Here is a 23595-nt window from a genome sequence, read left to right as displayed (position 1 = left end):
TTATTATTTCAATTTTTTTTTACATTTTTAAAGAAATTAACTGACTTAAAACGTCATGAAGTACCAATTTCATATTCCATTCCATTCCATTCCATTCATGAAGTACCATCCAGTATTCATTATTTTTGTTTTCTATTTACTTTTTAATTATTTTTTTAATAAGATTGACGCAATACTGTGAAACGTTATTTTCAATTATTTGTTCTAATTTATTTCCTTATATATTCCTAGTCTAACATTTTAAGTTTCTTTTTTCGTTAATGAAGATGTTAATGTAACTTATTTTCACTACGTCATTTCGGTGCTTTGAGTCACCTAACCTTTTGTTTTAAATGTTCTCTCTCTCTCTCTCTCTCTCTCTCTCTCTCTCTCTCTCTCTCTCTCTCTCTCTCTCTCTCTTCTTATCCTATCCCCACCTCCCATCTTATTCCCCTCCTCCTCCTCCTCCTCCTCCTCCTCCTCCTCCTGCAGCCAAGTGTCGTGTTTATCTGAAGGTAGACAATACTTCTTCGACTGACATCCGGTCAAATTAGCATAGCGAGGTCCCAACCGCATTGCCGGCTTTATACCAAGTGTTGTTTCAGTCCCCGTGAATTAAGCAGATGGCTTCTCAGGATCAGAGAGGGGAGAGGGGGCAGAGAGGAGGAGGAGAGGAAGGGGTGGCGGAGGAAGGGGGCCAGGAGACGCTGGGGTGCCAGAGAAACGGCTGGCATAGGAAGGACCCTCAGGGGACCTGATACCTGTTGGGTAGGGTGACTGGTTGTGGACCTCGAAGGACGTACGGGGTTATACATGAAGACACCTTGGTGGGTATTGGGCATGTTGGGGAGACCAGATAATCGGGCGGGGGTGGGGGGGGTGACGTTGGGGGTATACATGAAGACCCCTTGGGAGGTACTGGGCATGTTGGGGAGACCGGACAATCAGGGGGCCCAAGGGCCCTTTCAGGGGCATTCCTCCCCCTGGGCACAGAGCCCTCTGTGCCGACACTCGCTAAAGATCTTGTAACGCGATTATCATCCGGACGTTTCTTTAATTTATTTGGTGATCAGGATTGTATATTAAGCAGTTTGGTTTTGTTCATTCCGCGTTTATTGCCTGGGCAAATCGGGTGTCGTCTTTGGGGAATAGATAGATGTTAGAGTTGATTTGATGGGTATTTTGCATTTTTCGAAAATTATTTATTCGTTCGGTTGGTTTAGGCATATTAGTGTATTTATTTTTGTAGCTGTGTTATATGACTTCACAGCTGATGAATGCCTGAATCTCACGATTCTCCTGTATCCAGTTAAATGAAAAATTTAGTCAGACATTAGACACCACTTAATGTTATTCGTCGCTTGTATGACAGTCCATATCTCTGGACATCCCATGTTATTATGTCATAAACTTTTAGCATAGTACGAAATTTATTGTATAAACGAAAGTTTAATATATAATTTTTAAAAAAAGACATGGCCAATTTCTTCTCATTCAATACAAAGACCAGGTTTGTATTTGGTAGATTTCAGCATCCCGTTTGATAATTCGAAACTCACGAACTCAAGAGTCAGCCAGTTCGCTGTTAGAATCTGGAACTCTCTTCCATCCGCTGTGTCTCCGAATTCATTTGGCGCTGCAAAGGCGCTTTTCATCTTATATATTGCATATTTCCACAAGTGAAAAAATGAGAGACGGAATGTAGGTCCTTACCTATTTCGACATTATATAGACGCCATTTTCCATTTTATGGGGTGGGGTAGGGGTTGGTTGGTGGGGGGGGGGGGGGCGCAGCAAGACTTTATGGATGATGTTGCTAGCCCGACGCTGTCATATTGACCTTAGCTGACGCTGATACACACTCACTGCTGGGTCAAGCGGTAGACTGTAGGCTGGGATCAAACCGCGGACCCTGTGATCGCGCTCCAGTACTCTACCAGTTCCTTTTATGAATATATACAAATACAATCAGTCTCTCTCTCTCTCTCTCTCTCTCTCTCTCTCTCTCTCTCTCTCTCTCATTCACTGCGCACAAGATTTCCAAGGAATGTGACTGGTGATATGTTAATATAATTTATTTCCAATAGCAGCAATTAGTGGCGTGGCGGGGGGCCACGCCCCTGGAGTCATGTGTTCATTAGGGATTCGCGCCCCCCGTGGTCTCTTGGTTTTTGTAGGGAGTTGGCAACATTTTAATGCAAGTTTTATAGACGGCTGAATACCCACGTGCCAAGAGACGTAACTAGAGCGATAGTTTTTTTTTTTTAATGTATCAATTGTCTGGTAATAATAAGTTGAAATGAATGTTTTGTTAGGTAATGATACGTTAAAATGTATATTGTGTTTGGTAATGGTAAGTTGAAATATGTGTTTTGTTTGACAATGATACTTTAAAATGTATGTTTTGTTTGGTGATGATACGTTAAAATGTATATTTTGTTCGGTGATGATAAGTTCAAATGTATCTTTTGTTTGGTAATGATACGTTAAAATGTATGTTTTATTGGGTGGTTATAAGTTTAAATTATCTTTGTTTAGTAAGGACAAGTTAAAATGTATGGTGCGTTTGGTAATGATCAGTTCAAATGTATGTTTTGTTTGTTTAATGATAACTTAAAATGTATGTTTTGTTAAGCAATGATACGTTAAAATGTATGTTTTGTTTGGTAATGTAACTTGAAACATGTGTTTAGTTTGGCTATGATACGTTAAAATGTATATTTTGTTTGCTAATGATAAGTTAAAATGTATGTTTTGTTAGGTAATGATACGTTAAGATGTATATTTTGTTTAGTAATGACAAGTTAAATTGTATATTTTGTTTGGTAATGATAAGTTCAAATGCATCTTTTGTTTGGAAATGAGTGTTGAAAATTGTTTGATAGTTTGATAAACTTGTTTGGCAGTTTTTTTATGATTATTTATGATTTATTTATTAGAATAAAATGTGAAAAAATAATATTTTGCATGTTAAGCATCATAGAAAAATTATTCCCAATAAAATATAACGTGCTGATTTAAATTTTCGTTAGTGAAACAACGCTCTATTTGACTGCAAAGTTTAGCGTGCGCCTCGAATAAGCTGGAGGTCGAATCACGCTTTGTTATCATTGAATAAAGTTCTCACATCTATTTTTTGGTTAAATCATTATTGTGATTATTACTCACTGAGAGATGCAAAGTTTATTAATCTTCAGGAAATCATTGTTATGGTTTACTTCTATAAGCATTGTGATTCATTTGATGACTCAGCGTAAAATCGAAAGTTCCATAACGTCATCTATTTCACTTATGGCCCCGTTTTCTATCCCCGAAAATTATTCCTGTTTAGTCCACCGAATACCACTGCATTGATAACATTAGGTATTTTAATCATATTTTCGTTAAGGTCTAGAAATGAGACCAAATTAATTAATTAACGAAGGACCAATGTCTTAATTAATTAATTAATGAAGGACTAATGTCCAAATTGATTCATTTATGAAGGGTCAATGTCCAAATGAATTAATTCATGAGGGAACAATGTCCTAATTAATTAATTCATGAGGGAACGATGTCCTAATTAATTAATTCATGAGGGACCAATGTCCAAATTAATTCATTCATGAAGGGTCAATGTCCAAATTAATTCATTCATGAAGGGTCAATGTCCAAATTAATTCATTCATGAAGGGCCAATGTCCAAATTAATTAAGGTCAATCTCCAAATTAATTAATTCATGAATGACCAATGTCCAAATTAATTAATTCATGAAGGATCAATGTCCAAATTAATTCATTCATGAAGAACCAATGTCCAAATTCTACGTCAATCAGGAAGCATTTTGGCTGACTCTGTCCTAACCACGTAAATATTCCATTAAGACAACAGAAAATGGGATGACGGCTGAGAGAGAGAGAGAGAGAGAGAGAGAGAGAGAGAATTAAATGATCATAAAAGGCGCAACTTATCCAGCGTCTATTAATAGAATATGAACGATTTCCTTCCACTCAATTGCAAAATTCGTCCAGACGAAACCGTCGCTCATCCGATACCACACTGTCGCGTAAGCTCCGCGCGTTCCCATTGGCCGAGATGGGCCGCCCGAGTAGCCAATCGCGTTGCAGGAATAACAAGGCACTCGACTTCGTATTAAGCAATCGTCTGCGCAAACATATCGTAATTGGTCGCAGGATCGCTTCCGCAATAACAGCTCTTAAGTCCTCGGGGCGTAAGGACGCTCATTGCCTGTCGTTCAGACGTTGTTTTGTTTATTTACGGCTCATTATATGCCTCCTTCTAGCCCCCTCCCCTCTCCCCTTACCCCCCTTTTGAAAATAGACGGTAATGAATGTCAGAAATATCTTTTTAACAGCACTTCAATCTCTCCCGCTCTGTTTTTTTTTTTTTCTTTTCTTTTCTTTTTTGCCGATGCCTCTGATACTGGTAGTGGCGGTGTTTGTGTCCGATTGTTTATTTTTGTTTGTTTGTTTGTGTGTTTGTGTTTATATGTTGATGTTTCTTTTGTCTTTACCTTTATATTTTTTTAACCCAATAGTGTTTTTTTTTTTTAAATGTTGCTAACATTATAAATTAATATAATTAAACTTAATATATTATAATTTATCATTCTTTATAATTGTTACGGTTGCCTAACAATTGATTTGATAGAATAATATGAATTATTTATAATTTTTTGTTTTACCCTTTACGGTGGTTGTGTATTTATTAGAATTATTAGTAACATTGTAATTTAATATTATTTATTTTTTGTAGGTTTCATTGTTGTGACTTTCATTTCCTATTTTTTGTACGAGTTAATTGAGGTTTTTGTATCATTTCCTTTTTGATACATTTGCAGTATATCCCTTTTTTTACGAACTTTAAACACTGAATTTCACTAAATTACACTTGTCAGGCTTGATAAAGATGTTGCAATTGCAATACTTTCCTCCTCCTCCTCCTCCTCCTCCTCCTCCTCCTTCCTCCTCCTCCTCCTCCTCCTTAATGTTCATGACACCAAGCACATTCGACAACGAAGATGTTATTTATGTTATTGACTATGATTGCGTCATCATTTGAACAAGAGCTATTTGTTGATTTGTGGCTGATGTTTGTGATGTTGTTGCTCTTATGAATAACATTCTCGCCCTTATTTTTTTATTTTATTTTTTTTATTTTTTCGTCATCTGCTTTTTAACCTTCAGTAACTTTACCAGTAATTCCGTAACATGCTGAGGGAACAGGATGGAGTTAGGAAAGTTCCAAAGCCTCAGTTAAGTCACTGTGGTGCCACCTCCTGACGGTAGGATAAATAGTTAAAAGTATTTAATATCTGGTTTAACCAAATATGCTCGAGGACAGTGCTTGAAAGTGGAAAAGGAACACTGTGGGCGGAACGAAAGTTCCAGAGCTACAGCTGTGCCACTGTTGTGCCTTCAGCTCATATGAAAATAAAAAATAAAAAAATGCTTACTCTCTGGTTCAGCAACGACTATCGCCTGCAGTTATGGAATTCATAATTCATATCGTAAACTTAGAGTTAAGTTCAGTTCATATTCATTGCAAATTTCAAAAATCAGATTGTGAAATTTTGAATGAGTATGTAAGAGAAATTAAGGGACTTGAAGAATAGTCCTTTTAAATGTACTTTGTGAGCTGGCAATACAAGGAGAAATTAAAATGCAAGGAGAAATTATTAGAATACGAGGAGAAATTATTAAAATACAAAGGGAAATTATTAGAATACAAGGAGAAATTATTAAGATACAAGGAAAAATTATGAAAATAAAAGGATGAATTATTAAAATACAAGGATAAATTATTAAAACACATGGAGAATTTATCAAAATACAAGAAAAAATCCTGAAAATAGAAGGAGAAATTATTAGGATACAAGGATAAATGATCAAATTACAAGGATAAATTGCTTTAGAAAATGAGAAATTATTAAAATAAAAGGAGAAATTATTTGTACAGTGAACGCACGCACTCACGCAACGGCCCATGAACACAAAAACGCACCCTCCTTAAAATACATGCACATACGTGTGTGTATGTGTGCGTGTGAGAGAGAGAGAGTTCTTTCGCTGCACTTACATACGTTTTCAGCATGGCGCTTTTATGATGGCATTAGTGCTTGTTTGTTTTCCATCAGAGGCAGCCTGGCAATCAAGTGACATTTATTTTACGACGTAATAATTTGACGTCTCTCAAGTAGATTCATTCTTGCCAGGCTCAAAGGGTGGCCTTTTTTGTGTCCCTCCTTCCTACTAAGACGGCTTATTTGATATATATAAAGATAGGTATAACTACCTATAATGTCATTGGAACATTTGAAATATAGTTAGACTTCAGTTACATTTATTTTGTATTCCATATGAATTCTTTTGGTATACCCTAATAACCATATAGATGCAAACAATATTATTGTTACTATGTACCTACTCAAATGGCTGACGCCAATGTGCCCAATAAAATGATAAAAAAAAAAAACTATTTGATATGCGCCTCATTTGAGACGCAGTCTCGGAGATTATACGCTTCGTAGAGAATAGGAAGGGAAAGATAATAATGGAAGTATGCCGCTAATAAACAGATGGGAAATGAAAGAAAAGATGACTTCATAAATGTTTTGTTGTGATGTCTCGTTGCATTCCAGAGTATTAGTAAACAAAACGACGAAAGCGAAGAGCAATAAACGAGGGAGTAGATGGAAGGCAGATAAATGGGTGCGTATAAAAACGAAAGAGGAAATGAAGAATATATCTTATTATAGAATGATGGAATGAGGAATGAAAGGAAGACAGGAGGCGGGGGTGAAGAATATAAGAATACGTAAGAAAGGAAGATAGAAAAATGTTTGAAATAAATATAAGAAACAAAGAAGCAAGGCAGATAAATGGGTGCGTAAGAAAACGTAAGAGGAAATGAAGAATATATCTTATTATAGAATGATGGAATGAGGAAATAAGAAATGAAGAGGCAGGGTATAAGATATTACCAAAGGGGGGTGGGGCGGGATGGATTATAGAATGATGGAATGAGGAAAGAAAGGAAGACAAGAAACGGGGGTTGAAGAATATAAGAAGACGTAAGAGAGGGGATTGAAAAACACGACGAAGAGCGGAAGTATTGCGAGACGGAGATAAGAAGGGGGGGGCGGAAGGCGGGGGAGGGGGGGAGAAGGATAGACAACACAATAACGAGAGAGATAGAGAACAACACAATAACGAGAGAGATATACACAGTGCCAGATCGCATTTCAACGACGCGTGGCTGACACCCAGTTGTTTTCCGCTTGCGTTTATTCAGTTATTATTACGACTAGGGTCCTTTTAAATGTTATTGTGAGGGCATATAATATATATATATATATATAAATAATATATATATATAATATATATATATACACATATATACACTTGAAGAGGACCACCTTGCTTGCGGCGGCGTTGGGAGGCAAAATCGTCGTCATCGGCATCAAAGTCATCTTCGTCATCATTGTCATCTTCATCATCGTCGGTATCGTCAACATCTTCGTCGTCATTGTCGGTATCGTCATCTTCGTCGTCATTTTCATCATCGTCATAGGTTTCTTTATTTTCATCGTCATCTTTGTTATCGGTACTATAATCGTCATCTTCATCATCGTCCTAGGATTCTTCTTCGTCTTCATCGTTATCTTCGTTATCGGACTATAATCGTCATCTTGATCATCGTCATCATCTTCATCGTTGTCTTCATCATCTTCATCGTCGTCATCTTCATCATCGTCATCTTCATAGTCGTCGGCATCTTCATCGTCATCATTCGTTATCTTCGTTATCGGAACTACAATCGTCATCATCATAATTATCGGCGTCGTCATCTGCATCGTCGGCATCGTCATCATCAGTCGTCATGTCATCATTGTCATGTTCGTCATCTGGTTCATCGTCATCATCGTCCTCGTCACCGTCACGATCGTCGTCATGATCGTCGTTGGCATCGTCACCGTCATCGTTGGCATCGCCACCAACGTCATCATCGTCGTCGTGCTTGGCGAAAGAGGCGTGCATTCCTCCGGTGTAGTCATCCCAAGCGATGAGGACGGTCCTAATTCAATGACAATGGCGAAAAATGTCAAGTTGTAAACGGTCCTCCTCCTCCTCCTCCTCCTCCTCCCCTCCTCCTCCTCCCGGGGAGTCACGTCGTAAACACGCTGTCGAAGGAAGCCGTCCATTAAGTTATTTAAACGACAAACGTCTTTCAGGGATTAATAAAAACATGTGGGCTTGATGGGCTGCTACTGTGCAGAGAGAGAGAGAGAGAGAGAGAGAGAGAGAGAGAGAGAGAGAGAGAGAGAGAGAGAGAGAGTCTTTCACTCCCAGTTCTGAGTTTGATACGGAAACGTTGCTATTTTAATAATTTCTCCTTTGATATTTTAATAATTTCTCATTTTTTCAAGTAATTTATCCTCGTGTTTTGATCATTTATCCTTGTATCCTAATAATTTCTCCTTTTATTTTCATAATTTTTTCTTGTATTTTGATAAATTCTCCATGTATTTTAATCATTTATCCTTGTATTTTGATAATTTCTCTCTTTTATTTTCATAATTTCTCCTTTTATTTTGATCATTTCTCCTTGTATTCTAATAATTTATCCTTATATTTTGATAAATTCTTGTATTTTATTAATAGTTCCTCCTTTTATTTTAATAATTTGTCCAGGTATTTTGATAATTTACCCTATTATTTTCATAATTTACTCTCATTTTTATCAATTGATTTGATTTGTAAGTTAATATATTATTTATTTTCTAATAACTGATCTCTTCATTCTGCATTTCCCATTACCTTCTGTTTCTTCTTTCTAATTGACACCATATCCTTTGGAAGCGTGAATTTCAAGTCAGTGTCCCGTGTGGTCTTGTTCCATATGAATAGGGACCATCTTCTGAATAATAATAATAAAATAATAATAATAATATAATAATAATAATAATAATAATGTAAGAACTTGCCCTCAGATTTTGCTATTTGTACGAAGAAACAGACAGGCAAGCGAACATACTGACTAACAATAACAATATAATAAAATAATAATAATAATAATTAATAATAAAATAATAATAATAATAATAATGTAAGAACTTGCCCTCAAATTATGCTATTTGTGCAAAGAGACAGACAGGCAAGAGAACATACTGAGTTTCTTTTATATTATTTATTTTCTTATTCTGAAAACTACCGGTATACACAAGATTAAACCTCCCTACACACACATACTGTGAATATGTACAGAGAGAGAGAGAGAGAGAGAGACTCGAGGGTGTGTTCTAGCAGGTGTCTCCTGTGTATGAAGCCGTTCTTCTTGTGTAGGAGCAAATTAACGCGAATAGCTGCTTGTGACGACGGAGAGGATGACGGTGATGATGATACACTTGGTGCTCGCTGGAGACTGTGCGTTGGCTTCTTACGCAATTGGGTGTTCGCTGGAGACTGTCAGTCCCTTGTTTACTTTGATTTGTGGGCTCGAGCGATTAGGCAGCGACGTCTCTCCTCTCTCCTCTCTTTACCTTGGTCTGAATTGCTTGCCTGCCTGTCTGCCTGCCTGCCTCTCGCGTCTCGAGATTGCGTGGAACGTTTTGGTGGCGTTATGCGCTAATTATAATTACAGTTCTCCAGTTGCATTTATAGATGTGAATGTATATTTTCAATGTTATTAGGAGGGAATGTTTACAATTTTTTTTTTTTGAAGTTTATATAACCTGGTATTATGCGTTTACTAAAATTATAATTCTCCCGTTGCATTTATAGGTGTGAATGTAGTATCTTGATGTTATTAGGAGGGAATGTTTAACCTTTTTTGTAAGTTATATAGCCAAGTAATTCAGTTTCGACGTCGAACACACGGAATTTGCGATGTCATTTTTTTTTGTCAGATCAATCATTCCGTCATTTATCAACTTGTCTGACATACCCTTTCTTTTCTATCATCTTGACTGGGACACTTTTGTCGATCAGTCCTGATCATTTACGTACCTTTTACTAGCTTCGTAAATTTTACGAGGTTCATAGTAATTCTTGCAATTGTTTAAATATTTTGCGAAGGAGATATATGAGGAGCTGGTCTTTTTAGTTGTATACTTTACTGAAAGGATTAACTCGCTTATTGGCTTGTCTTGCATTGTTTCTTATGTGTGGGATATGTGGACTTAATCTCTCTGGAATTTATTGAAAGCTGATAATCAATTCAGCTCAGTCTCTTGCTTTTAGATTCTCAAATTTCTTCGCATTGTCCGACCATAGTTTTTTTTTTTTTTTTTTTCATATAGTCTTCCATATTTCAAGTGGCACGTTCATAGCTTCTCTTACGTTTAAAACCATCATTTTCCTATGAGGTTTACTACATTGTTTGTTGAAGGTCTGCCCAAGGAAATAGTTTTTTTTTTTTCTTCTTTTTTGTTAAGATATTATTTTGTACTAGTTATCATATCGACAGCTTGTGGTTGCGTATAACCATAATGTGAAATAAAGATTGATTGTGTTTTATTAATATTAAGAGAACGATTATTTTCTGGTTGGTGATCACGAGGAAACACAAAAGGTTAATCATGTAAATCATTTAGTTTTCTTATGACACTGACAATATTCATGAACGTAAGTTGATCAGATTATACTGAGGAAGTCCTTTTTTTTTTTTTTTTTTTTTTTTTTTTTTTTTTTTTTTTTTTTTTTTTTTTTTTTTTTGTGAAGCAATCGTATTCTGTCCCATTTTCTGTTGCCCCCTAAATCATATAACCGTCTTTATTTCGAGAGGCGGTCATACGTTATATTTGTGGCAAAAGACCGCTTGTTTTTCTCACTCACCTTGTTCTTTCTTTAGTAATAGTCCTGAAACACTAAGAGAAAAGTGTGGGTTACGATAATAACACTCTTTAAGTATAGATATAAAAATTCAATTCTATTATTGGGTCCCCGTCATCATAAGTGGGTTTTGATTGGCTTTTGAAAGTTCTCTCTCTCTCTCTCTCTCTCTCTCTCTCTCTCTCTCTCTCTCTCTCTCTCTCTCTCTCTCTCTCTCCTATTCCAGTTGCGTATGATACATTTAATAATTCATTGGAAGTACCATTCGAAAAGCAATTACTTAATATATACAGTTAACCTAATTGATGCTGTGGTTCCGTAAGGAGAATACTTGGGTACCAATAGCAATTTCAGCATATGAAGACAATTTTTTATTTTCTATTTTTACTACATCATTCAATAATTCATTCATTCATCTATGTTGTTATTTAGTGAATGACTGCATTCGTGCATTGTAGAGCTGTTTACTCACAACACACACACACATGTACACAATGATACGATTGTAAGTACACATACACACGACGCCCCGCCCCCCCGATAAAGGATTACATCCGGCTGGGGAGGGAGGGAGGATGCTTGTTCAGAGGAAGGAGGGGGAGGGGTTGGGGTATGATTTAGGGTTGATTGTATGTGGGTGGGTTGAGGTGATGGGGTGATGTGTCAGAACACCAGTTGGTGGTCTGTGTTTGTGTGTATGTATTTACGTGTATGTGTGTTTATGTGTGATTGCAATAGTTATGTCCAATTCTCCTTTGTCACTTTGTTGTGGTTATCCGTCCTGCAATGGTTTTCTTTTGTCTGGGTCGTCATCTGTGTGGGGAAGGAACCCCTGGTTTTCTATGTTTGAATTTGTTTTCTTGCGAATTTGTTTTCTTGCTTTTAAAACTCAAGTGGAGTTTTTTTTCTTTTATTTTAAACCTTTTTATGGAGTTATTTAACTTTTCCCGTTAAGTTTGTGGTCCGACTGTTATTCAAAAAAATATGAAGTAAATAAAGAAAAAATGAGCAAAAAGAAAAATAAATAGATGAGTCAGAATTATTATTATGAAAGGAATAAAATTTAAGCAGTTGAAATCAACGAAAATTTCATAATAAAATTTATGCGTTCAAACTTCGAATTATCAAACAGAAAAATCTTCAAAATTTTTAAGGTTCGTTTTAATTTGATTAAAAAATTAAAATTATAAGCATTCAACTTTGAGGTGTTGAACAAACTTTTATGAAAGTTTAGGCACAACTTTAAGTAAAACTTAAAATAATTTTTTGGATGAATTTACAAATGAAATTCTTGAGCTTTGAGATTTCAAACATTCAAAATGAAAAAAGTAGAATTTGCAAAAGATACATTTTTAAACTTAGTAAACTAAATAATATTGATGTTACGGTGAACATTTTTGAGATCACAAAAAATAATAAGAAAAAGTAAAAATAAAGATAAACCTTATTAAAAAGCTACGTTTAAAATGTCTGAGTTTTGTCTTATAAAGAATTCCATTAGGTTTCAATTGGAAAAGTGAAGAGCCACGAAAAAATAATAATGACAAATCTTAAATAAAATTGCTGGAAATTGCATATTTAAATGTTCAAGGAAGACGTTGAAAAATGTGGAATTACTGATTTTTTAAACCATCAATTCCTACATCTCCCCGCCCCATTCTTTTTGATCTCCTTCCCTCACCATCCCCTTCTATTTGTCTTCCTCCTCCTCCTCCTCCCCTCCTCCTCCTCCACCTCCTCCTCCTCCTCCTCCTCCTCCTCCAACCATCCCCCCTCTCCCAACCCTCTATTTAACCTCAAATCACATCCTCTCACTGAAATTGATCAGATTGAATAATTCAATCTCCCGGTTGAGTGACACACCAGTTAAGGGAATCCCTCCCCTTCCCTCCCCTCCCCTCCCCTCCCCCCCTCCCCTCCCCCCCTCCCCTCCCTTCCCATCCCCTCCCCTCCCCTCCCCCCCCCTCCCCTCCCCTCCCCACACTCCTTCCCTCCCTCCCCTCCTCATCCCATGATCTCCACTTAAAAAAGTACTTTTAGAGTTTTTTAGTTACGTTGTTTTGGCAACGCCTCTCTCGAACACCCCCCACCCCCCCTCCTCCATCCATCCTCAGACTCCCCCTCCACAACCCCTCACCCCCATTTCTGCCTCCTTGCAATGTTGATTCCACTGTGCAACGTTCGCGTTTTTTATATCTTTGTTTGAAGTCGATTCTGCAATGCAGTGGTTTTTTTTCTTCATTTTTTTACGTAGATTTTGGCGATAAAGAACTTTTTTAGGAAGTTTTTTTTATGCAACAAAAAATATTTCTAACTTAATTACAGAATTGCTGTTTAAGAGAGAATAATTTTTACGTATAATAATTACATAATTGTTATTTTTATGAAGTTATGGAGTTAAGTTTATTTTATATTCTTGTTTTAAAATTGATTTTGCAATGCAGTTTTTTTACGTTGCTTTTGGGGATGAAGAGCTTATTTGTCGGAGTTTTTTTTAATGTAACAGAGAATATTTATATCATATAATTACATAATTATTGTTTTATGTGGTTATGGAGTTAAATTTTTTATATCTTCTTTTAAAATTGATTTTGCAATGTATTTTTTTTAGCTTTTGGGAGACATAGCTTATTTTGTGGGAGTTTCTTTTATGCAACAGAGAATATTTGTAACATGCACTTACATAATTATTGTTTTTATGAAGTTTTGAATTACAATCTTTATATCATTGTTTTAAAAGTGATTCTACAATGCATTTTTTTTCTTTTTTTTTACGTAGCGTTTGGGGATAAAGAACTTTTTTGTGGGACTTTTCTTTATGTAACAGAAAGTATTTGTAACGTATAATTACATAATTCTTATTTTTCTGAAGTAATGTAATTATATTTTTATATCAGTTTTAAAGTTGATTTTACCATGCAATTTCTTTTAGCTTTTGGGGATTAAGAGCTTTTTTGGAGTTTTTTTTTTTATACTGTATTTTGTATTTTTTCTGTCGAAGCATTTAATTAGATTGCTTTGATTCGTGTTCCTTATGTAAGTTTTGTCCGTAATATTTTTCCACCTTTTTTATAATTTTTTTTGTATCTTTTCTGTCGAAGCATTTAATTACATGTTTGCTTTGATTCATTTTCCTAATGTAAGTTTTGTCCGTCATTCGAATCATAATTTAAAAAAAAAAAAAAAAATGTTTCACGGTACAGGTGAATACTTATTTCCATTAAATTTATTTGAACTGGATAATTTTTATTGAATTTTTAGAAACCGGATAATTTTACTTGAACTTTTAAAACTCCAGATCCACTTTTTCTCTAATTATTTCTGTGATTAGATAATAACTAACTTCTCCCGTACTTTAGGTTGGGAGGTGATAATTTTGTCTGAATTATTTTTATTAAAAAATCATTTTTTCTTGGTCGAGTTACCCTTCAGTCAAACATATAATTTAGTGAATCCTTATAAGGACTAAGGAAATATTATGTGATTTGAATTATGGTAGATGCATACCTTGGGACTCTCAATGCAAACCTCCGCCAAGTCAGTATCCACTAATACACACGCCGAAGTATCTGTTTCAACATTTTCTCATTTCATTCGTGTAGTACAGTCCCCGAGATACTCGTACACACATAAGTAGACAACACTTTCACACACACAAGTACACGGAAACAATTATATTTTATTTATTTTTCATTTTTTTATTTACATTTTTGTTATTTCTTATTGAGATTTTATTTTCACTTTATGGTTACAGACAGGGATGAGGGACCTTTACACACACACACACACACACACACACACACACACACAATACACTAGAAAATATTTAGGCTAAGAAACTATTTTACTTACAGAACACAGCAGAAGAACACACACACAGACACACACCCCAACTGAAACGAAGAACCAGCCCGCTACACTAACAAGCAGTTGTCTTTCTTAAGTGCAATTTATGTAGGTTAAGTAGACACCCGCTTCCTTCGAAAAAGAAGTCTGACGAAGCCTTTCTTGGAACCAGCGGTGACTGGCAATCTGTACATCTGATATAATATATATATATATATATATATATATATATATATATATATATATATTATATATATATATATATTATAGATTAGTATGATGATTACATTTCGTCCGGTACTGTGGAATTTCCAAAACTAGAAAATATTGTGGCGGGTTTAGATATTCAGTAGATAGTAATTATGTCTGTGGCTTTAACATGTTAAAATTCCATAATAATGGCTGACAGGGTATAAGTTAGTTATGCTGATGATATGTTACTATTTAATGAATTCAAGTCAAAACTGTCAGTATAAAGAAACTAAACGCTACAACCACAAAGTAAATATATGGCCTGTACAGTTGTGTACAGTGGACACATGTTTACAAATATTCATGTATACACAACTACACATATATACGTATATATATGTATATATATACATACATACATACATACATACATACATACACATAGAAATTCTAAAAGGCTCAGCTCAGAGTACCATTGTAAAAACGTTTGTACGTCATGCCCCCACGGCTGTCTGAAACTTGAAACTTAAATGTGCAGAGATATAGAAGATTACAAATTACATACTGATACATAAATACATAATTACGAACGCTAATCATATTGCACATGCCTTAAGTATTCACACACACACACACACACACTGATACATCTCTTGCATTGGGAATCACTGTCTAGTTACGGCCTCTGATTCCAGGATTCCCTACCCCAGGAATAGGCGAAGTTCTCTATGGACACCTGCGTTCACGTGAATTCCCGTCGGAACCCTCTTGCATTCTCTTTACTGTACCTCCGTTCATATTCTCTTTCCATGGGTAAGCTTTTTTTTTTATGGCGATAAAACGACTCGAAGTCCACAGCCCCATCTCTTAATACTCCTGTGTTCCCTTCTTGCTCGGAACAGATTTATGCAACAAGTGCAATAGCGTCTGTTGCAAAGTGTGAAGAGTGACCCAATGGTGTTTTGTGGCTCCACAAAGGAACACGTGCGGATGAGTCTCTCTCTCTCTCTCTCTCTCTCTCTCTCTCTCTCTCTCTCTCTCAGTTTCCGTTGTTGCTGTTTTGGCTTTGTCTCATTTTTATTTGGTTTAGCTCTCTCTCTCTCTCTCTCTCTCTCTCTCTCTCTCTCTCTCTCTCTCTCTCTCAACTTCCGTTGTGCTTTTTGTCTGTCTCTTTGTATTTGGCTTTTGTTCCCTCTCTCTCTCTCTCTCTCTCTCTCTCTCTCTCTCTCTCTCTCTCTCGTTCCGTTGTTTTAGTTTCTTCAGTGTTTTTATTTGCTTTTTCCTATCTCTCTATTCCTCTCGATATTTCGTCTCTATTTCATTCTTTTTTATAGTTCTCTCTCTCTCTCTCTCTCTCTCTCTCTCTCTCTCTCTCTCTCTCTCTCTCTCTCATTTTCCTTTGTTTCTGTTTTGTTATTTCACTCTTTCTCTGCAACTCTCGATATTTCGTCTCTATTTCATTCTTTTGTATAGTTCTCTCTCTCTCTCTCTCTCTCTCTCTTCTCTCTCTCTCTCTCTCTCTCTCTCTCTCTCTCTCTCTCTCCTCCAGGAATGGCCATTTTTGTTCTTGTCTGGCCTCTGAAGGGTTGTCTTTCATAGAAACTATTTTTGTAAATATTTTCGTTTGTTTCCGTGCCCTGTCAAATGTTGGACGGGGTTACTCGCCTCACTTTTTGTACTTTTTTTTTCTTTTTTTTTTTTCTTTAAAAAAATTTTATTTTTGAAACATGTACTAGACTGGCTTTGGGAAAGATGTGCAGCTCTAAAATATCATTTTTACCATTTAATTATTTATTTTAATATCTGCATCCCCCCCCCCCCCCAACCCCCCGATAGTGTCATCATCATGAGTGCTGTTAATTCTGTATCATTTTTTTTTTGTCCGCATTTTTCTTTCTGCACTTGTACCATTTAATTGAGAATTTTAATATCTGGATATATCCCCCCCCCCCCATAGTGTTTTTGTCATCATTAGTGTCTTGACTGTGTATAATTTTTTTTTTTTTCTTTCTGCACTTTTTCTGTCCGCCCTCAGCTCTTAAAAACTATTGAGGCTAGAGGGCTGCAAATTGGCATGTGGATCATCCACCCTCCAATTATCAAACATTCCAAATTGCAGCACTCTAGTCTCAGTAGTTTTTATTTGATTTAAGCTTAAAAGTTACCCATAATGATACGTCTGGCAACGATTCAGGCCAAGCCACCACCTGCCTGTGGTTAATGTTTCATGGGCCGCGACTCATACAGCATTATACCGAGACCACCGAAAGATAGGTCTATTTGAGGAGGCCTTGATTATACGCTGTACAGAAAAGTAGATTGCGCCGAAGAAACTTCGACGCATTTTTTACTTGTTTCTTCTTGGAATTATATATTGTTCGCTAAATTGATATTTTTATAATTAATATTATCACTATATCTTTTACCTAGTAGCTACGACTGTGATACACATGTACATCTTGATTATGCAATATTAACATATGTATACACAGAAGGGAAAAGAAACATTAGTTATATTACTTTTTATTTATTGATATTCCAATGCTTATCGTAGTCTTTATATTCTTCTTATACTTACTCGTATTTTTAATGCTAGTCATTAATATTCTCTGGATTAATATTGCCTTTATCTTCCTTTAATTCATTAAATTACTTCATCGAAGTTGGTATTCGTCTGAATAATATTGTCATGATTTTTATCTCCTCGTTACTCAAATTATTATTATTATTATTATATTATTATTATTATTATTATTATTATTACTTTCTTGTAGTTCACATTCATGTGAATAATATCATCACGATATATATCTACTCCACCTCATATGTTGTTATTATCTTATCTATTATTGTTATTATTGTTGTTGTTGTTGTTGTTGTGTATGCTGGAAACAGACCTTCTTTCAAACATGTTTTATTAGAAATAATGGCAGAATTCACAGAATTGATTTTATACAAAATTCCTTCAATTCTCCTTATGCCAGAAAGACCAATCATAAGGAGAATTGAAAGAATTTTGTATAAAATCATTTCTGTGAATTCTGCCATTATTTTTAATAAAATATTATTATTATATTATTATAATTATTATTATTGATACTGACATATCAAGAAAAAAAAATAAAGAACTTCAACACAAGCATATTAAATTAACGAGATGGATAATTATGACGGCGTTCTCTTTCCAAGTGCTGGGCGGCTCCTTGATAACGGCATTTCTCTCCACCTTAAAGAGTTTTCATTTCCTTGACTAATTGGGGCTTAAGGAGAGATGAATTAGCATCACTGTGTCTGCGTCTTGTTTATCTATCTTGGCTGCAGCAGCAGTCCCCCATCTCTCTCTCTCTCTCTCTCTCTCTCTCTCTCTCTCTCTCTCTCTCTCTCTCACACACACACACACACCCACACTGACAGTTTGCTTGCATGCGTTGGTCTTAAGACTTGTTTTGTGGGTTTTTTTTATATAGAATATATATGTCTATTTCGAATTTATTTATATTATATATTTATTACATATATATGTTTATTTATATGTGTATGTATGTATGTATATATATATATATATATATATTATATATATATATATATATAATGTACATGTTGTACTTGCGTGTATTTATGTAATATGTTTGCGTATGCAGCCATATAACCGCTCGAGTATATTGGAATTTCAATACATCTGAAATATTCCGCATAAAATTTTTTTTTTTATTAAAAAGAATAATTCATTAGCTGAAAAGGAAGGTCATAGAAAAAGCTTACACTGAATGAAAAAGCCGAGAACGCCGCTATTATCAACATTTCAAAAAGCCGAGAGAGAGAGAGAGAGAGAGAGAGAGAGAGAGAGAGAGTTTGTGTACGGGGGTTGGAGGGAGGGTGTCGGGGTGTGAAGGGTGTGTAATATCTGTTAGGGTGTGTGGGACATTTACAGAGATTGAAGAGGTGGTGGTTGGCCCTCGACCCATTGTCAAGATGTGGAGCCTTTTAACACCGATACATGACCCGGGTGACAGTTGCCAAGACTGACTACATACATAGAAGGGTGTCTCGAATATGCTGACTCCTTTATCTCTCTCTCTCTCTCTCGTCCTTTTTTAGTTTTCTGTAAAAACTACCGATGCCAGAGGGCTGCAAATTGGTATGTTGATCACCCACCTTCCAATCATCAGACGTACCAAAAACCAGCCCTCTAGCCTCAGTAGTTCTTATTTTATTTACGGTTTTAAAGTTAGTCGTAATCGTACTTCTGGCAACCCCCTTCAGGCCACCACCGGACCGTGGCTGAGTTTCATGGCCGTGGCTGAAATTTCATACAGCTTAATACGAGTTACAGAAACCTCGATTGCTTCAGATGAAACTTCGGCGCATTTTAAAATTTTTATTTTTTCATTCAACTCGTTTTTTCTGATAATATATAAGTAATATTTACATACTCTGACGGTGCAAGGTTCATTCTTCGGACTCGAGGAGTGAATGGGGAATGATATTCATTCTTCACCTCCTGCCATTTATTATTCGTGTTCGAAGGAAGTGGCTGAATAATTCATTTTTGACGGAGGCACGAACACGAGTCGTTTTTTGTTTGCATGTTAAAATGGGTATTTGAAAGCTTTTGACATTATTTTCGTGGTTTTTGGTAAAAGATTAAATCTATTTAGAATGTAAATTGACCCAAATCTGAGCCTATTTTTACACTACAGTTTTTATTTATTTTTTTATTTAATTTTTTTATTAGTTTACTTTTGTTTGTTTGTTATGGAGGGCCTGCCATAGGGATTAGTCATTCGGGTTCATGCAACTGACTACAAGCAAGACATTTTTCACCATTGAATTTCAAGTACATTGAAACAGTATTGTAATTATTATTGTTGTAAGTTTTTTTTATTATTGAAGTCTCTGACATTATTAGGATTTTTATGGTCTCTGCTTCAATGGTATTTGAACTACGGATAATTTTGTAAATGTCCCCTAGCTGAGAGAAAGTGTACTTATTATTATTATTATTATTATTATTATTATTATTATTATTATTATTATTATTATTATTATTATCACAGTCATCCAATTCGACTGGATGGTATTTATAGTGTGGGGTTCCGGGTTGCATCCTGCCTCCTCAGGAGTCCATCACTTTTCTCACCATGTGCGCTGTTTCTAGTAGTACACTCTTCTGCATGAGTCCTGGAGCTACTTCGGCATTTCCTTTTCCAGGTTCCTTTTCAGGGATCTTGGGATCGTGCCTCCTATAAGTGTCCCTATGATTATGGGTACAACTTCCACTGGCATATACCTTTTCCTTCTAATTTCTATTTTTAGGTCTGGTCTTGGTTATTATTATTATTATTATTATTATTATTATTATTATTATTATTATTATTATTATTCGTTGTTCTGTCATCTTACTCAAAATTAATAGCTAATAGAGTTTTGTTGGAAATGAGAAATATATATAAATCGTTACTTTATGATTCATTGCCAATTATCTTTACATTTATTTGTTCCCTTTTTTCAGATTTCCTTCAAGTTACATCTATATATTCTTCTAACGTATTATGCATTAGCAATACCATCATTATTATCTAATTGCATCCAGTATTCAACTTTTCAAATAAGCGTTTTGAGAAATTTATATATTTATATACAAAGCTTCAAGTTGGAAAAAATGAATGTTTCAGCATTCAAATTTGACATTGAAATCATTGGTAAAGTCACAAAGTAAGTCATTTCGTAAATGAATGATTCTGATGTCCACATTAGTTTTATGACCCTTCCTAATGATATTGGTAACATCACGAACTGTTTTTTGCAAAATCGTCAGAATTGTAAGCCGTGTTAGACAGCAAAATATCAAGACAATTTTTCTTGAATTGCATTATTTTCATATGTTAAAATCCATAGCAAAACTAGTATAATAATAATAATAATAATAATAATAATAATAATAATAATAATAATAATAATAATAATAATGTTCTGTATTACACCTCAGGGCCATTATACATAGCCATTCAAACTTACATACACATTGAGTCAATTTAATAATGTCCTTGTGAATGCATTTATGTGCGTATGTGAGATACGTACACACACACAGATGCGTAAACATCAACAAACACATTTTTCTAAACTCCCCACACGGGTGTCCGCGACACGTGTTTCACACGTCCAGTCAAACATTCGCATTGGGAGCATCCACGCACGTGTATGTGTGTGTCTGCGAGAGAGAGAGAGAGAGAGAGAGAGAGAGAGCTCACATACACACGCACACACATGTGTTCGCGTAACCTAATCCGCTTAAAGCCTAAACTGTCGCTTCCTGACACCGTCCTTCCAAACCTTGGCCCATATATAAGGGGCCTGTCGGTGCCATCTTAGATCCCCAAAACCTTAAATTTTCAGATAAGGATCCTTCCCCCCCCCTTCTCCCCCCCCACACACACATACACCTCCCTCCTTCTTCCCCCTTCCTTGCTGTTCCCCTTCACCTTCCCTTTCCCTCCCCATCCTAATCAATGTCCTCCCACTCCCCTCCTCTCCCATCCCCTCCCCTCCCTCACTCACCTTTCCCTTCTCCTTCCCTCCTCTCCCCACCTTCCCATCCCTCTCCCCTCCCCTTCCCTCACCTCACCTTCAAATTCCCCTGTCCCGTCCCACCCCTTCCCCTCACCTCACCTCACCTTCCCTTCCCATCCATCCCCTTCCCTTTCCTTCTCCTCCTCCTCCCCTTCCCATCCCCTTCACCATCCCCTCCTTTCCCATCCATCACCTTCCCTTCCCTTCCCTTCTCCCTCTCCTCCTTTCCACTCCCCCTTCCCTACACCATCCCCTCCCTTTCCCATCCATCCCCTTCCCCTCCCCTCCGCTTCCCATCATCCCCTTCCCCTCACCTTCCCTTCTCCTCTCCTCCCTTACCCATCCATCCCCTTCCCATCATCCCCTTCCATTCCCTTGCGGTCGCCTCCTTGACACATCCCATTCCCCATCCCCAATCGCTCCTTTGACGGAGGAAAAGGGGAAAGGGGGGAGGGGTGGGAAGGGGATGTGTGGGTGTGAGGATTGCGGCCGCCTCCTTGACACTTCCTTGAGATCCTTGTCGCCCCTCCCCAACAAATCCTTATTTTAATAGGCCTTCGGGGAAAGCCCTTTGGGGATAAAGGACTTGTTTTCTAGCGGATGAAGGGTTGTTTTCGAACAAGATCTTTGTGGCGTTGTTGCTGCTACTTTGCTACTTTACTACTTTTGCTACTACTACTGGTGTTACTATTAATGTTCCTTCATTGTTGCTGTTGTTGCTGTAGTGGATGTGTTTTTATATACAAATACTATATATGACTATACATATATTTATATATATAATATAATTGTGTGTATATATATATATGTGTGTGTGTGTGTGTGTGTGAGTGTGTATAGTATGTATGTATGTTTATTTGTTTGTGTGTATACATAAATACATACACACACACACACACACACATATATATATATATATATATATATATATATACTAAATAATATAATTATAATTATATATATACTTATTTTTTTTTTTTTTATAATATATATATAAATATATAATATATTATGTGAGTGTGGATATGTATGTATGTATGTATGTATATTAAAACCGACTGTCTATGTATACTTTTGATGTAACATAAATCATTCACTTTTCACTGAATAGTCTTCTTGAGAACAATTTCTTTACACAAGTTTACCGCAGCCTTCCTATTATTATTATTCTCCTCCTTTTTATATTTCTTATTTTTTTATATCTCTCATTCTTCCATTGCACTATTTTCTTTTTTAGATAAATAAGTGGCTAAGATAAAATAGTCATGATAACAGGATTATGGCGCGAAACTCCTCCAAGATGGCATCTGATGAATATTTGTGTTCGTGACGAGTGATGCAATGTTCGTCTGAGAGAGAGAGAGAGAGAGAGCGAGAGAGTGAGATGGAGAGAGGAAGAGGAGACGAGAGATTTGAGAGAGAGGTGTAATAGACTTCATTAGAATGACGTCAGATAAGAAATACGAGACATGGATATGAAATGGATTTAGAGAGGGAGAGAATTATTTTAGGAAAGCGAACATAATGTTGAGATTGATATATATATATATTTTATATATATATATATATATATATATATAATATTATATATATATATATATAGTATATACCCATATATATATATAAATATATATATATTAATATATATATATATATATAGAGAGAGAGAGAGAGAGAGAGAGAGAGACGAGACGAGAGAGAGAGAGAGCAGAAGAAATAAATAAATGTAAAATTAGAATGAAGAGAAATGAGAGTGTAATATTAATATTATGGCCACAACACAAGACGCAATTAGAGTAGAGTGGTTGGTATAACTACTAATAGAACAGTCAAACTACTATAAACCAGATGACTTAACGTTATTACGTCATATTTTTACAATACAGTATATTTACAATATAAGCAACAATGCCCTTCGAACGATACAGTCATTAAAAAACAAGATAGCGCTAGACCCCCCGCCATAACCTCCCCCTACCCAGCAACCCCACTACCCTCCCACCCCCTCCCTTCCGTGGGATGGTACGCACTACGCCGTAGTAGTCTCTCATCTCCCATGAAAGAGAATATAATGTATATAATGGCGCGTGAAGGTCTATAAACAGAAGTCGTAAACGTCCTTTTAAGAAGTGACGAATGACTTACCAATTACTAACTCCCATGAGGAATTGG

General features: G+C 36.0%; 1 protein-coding gene across 1 annotated transcript; it reads right to left on the bottom strand.

Moving 5' to 3' along the window:
* Window positions 1–563: 563 nt before the first annotated feature.
* Window positions 564–21833, bottom strand: LOC135226693 (prostatic spermine-binding protein-like). The gene is made up of 5 exons (XM_064266403.1): window positions 21763–21833; window positions 7797–8056; window positions 7658–7756; window positions 7382–7574; window positions 564–897 (listed from the first exon to the last, which is right to left on the bottom strand). Exons 1-5 carry the CDS (start codon window positions 21831–21833, stop codon window positions 564–566), a joined length of 957 nt encoding a protein of 318 aa, XP_064122473.1.
* Between the last annotated feature and the right edge of the window lie 1762 nt (window positions 21834–23595).

Source organism: Macrobrachium nipponense, chromosome 15, assembly GCF_015104395.2.
Source record: "Macrobrachium nipponense isolate FS-2020 chromosome 15, ASM1510439v2, whole genome shotgun sequence".
NCBI classification, from domain to species: Eukaryota; Metazoa; Arthropoda; class Malacostraca; order Decapoda; family Palaemonidae; genus Macrobrachium; species Macrobrachium nipponense.
The sequence above is the reverse complement of the archived record's forward strand: the minus strand, read 5'-3'. Positions and strand labels throughout refer to the sequence as shown.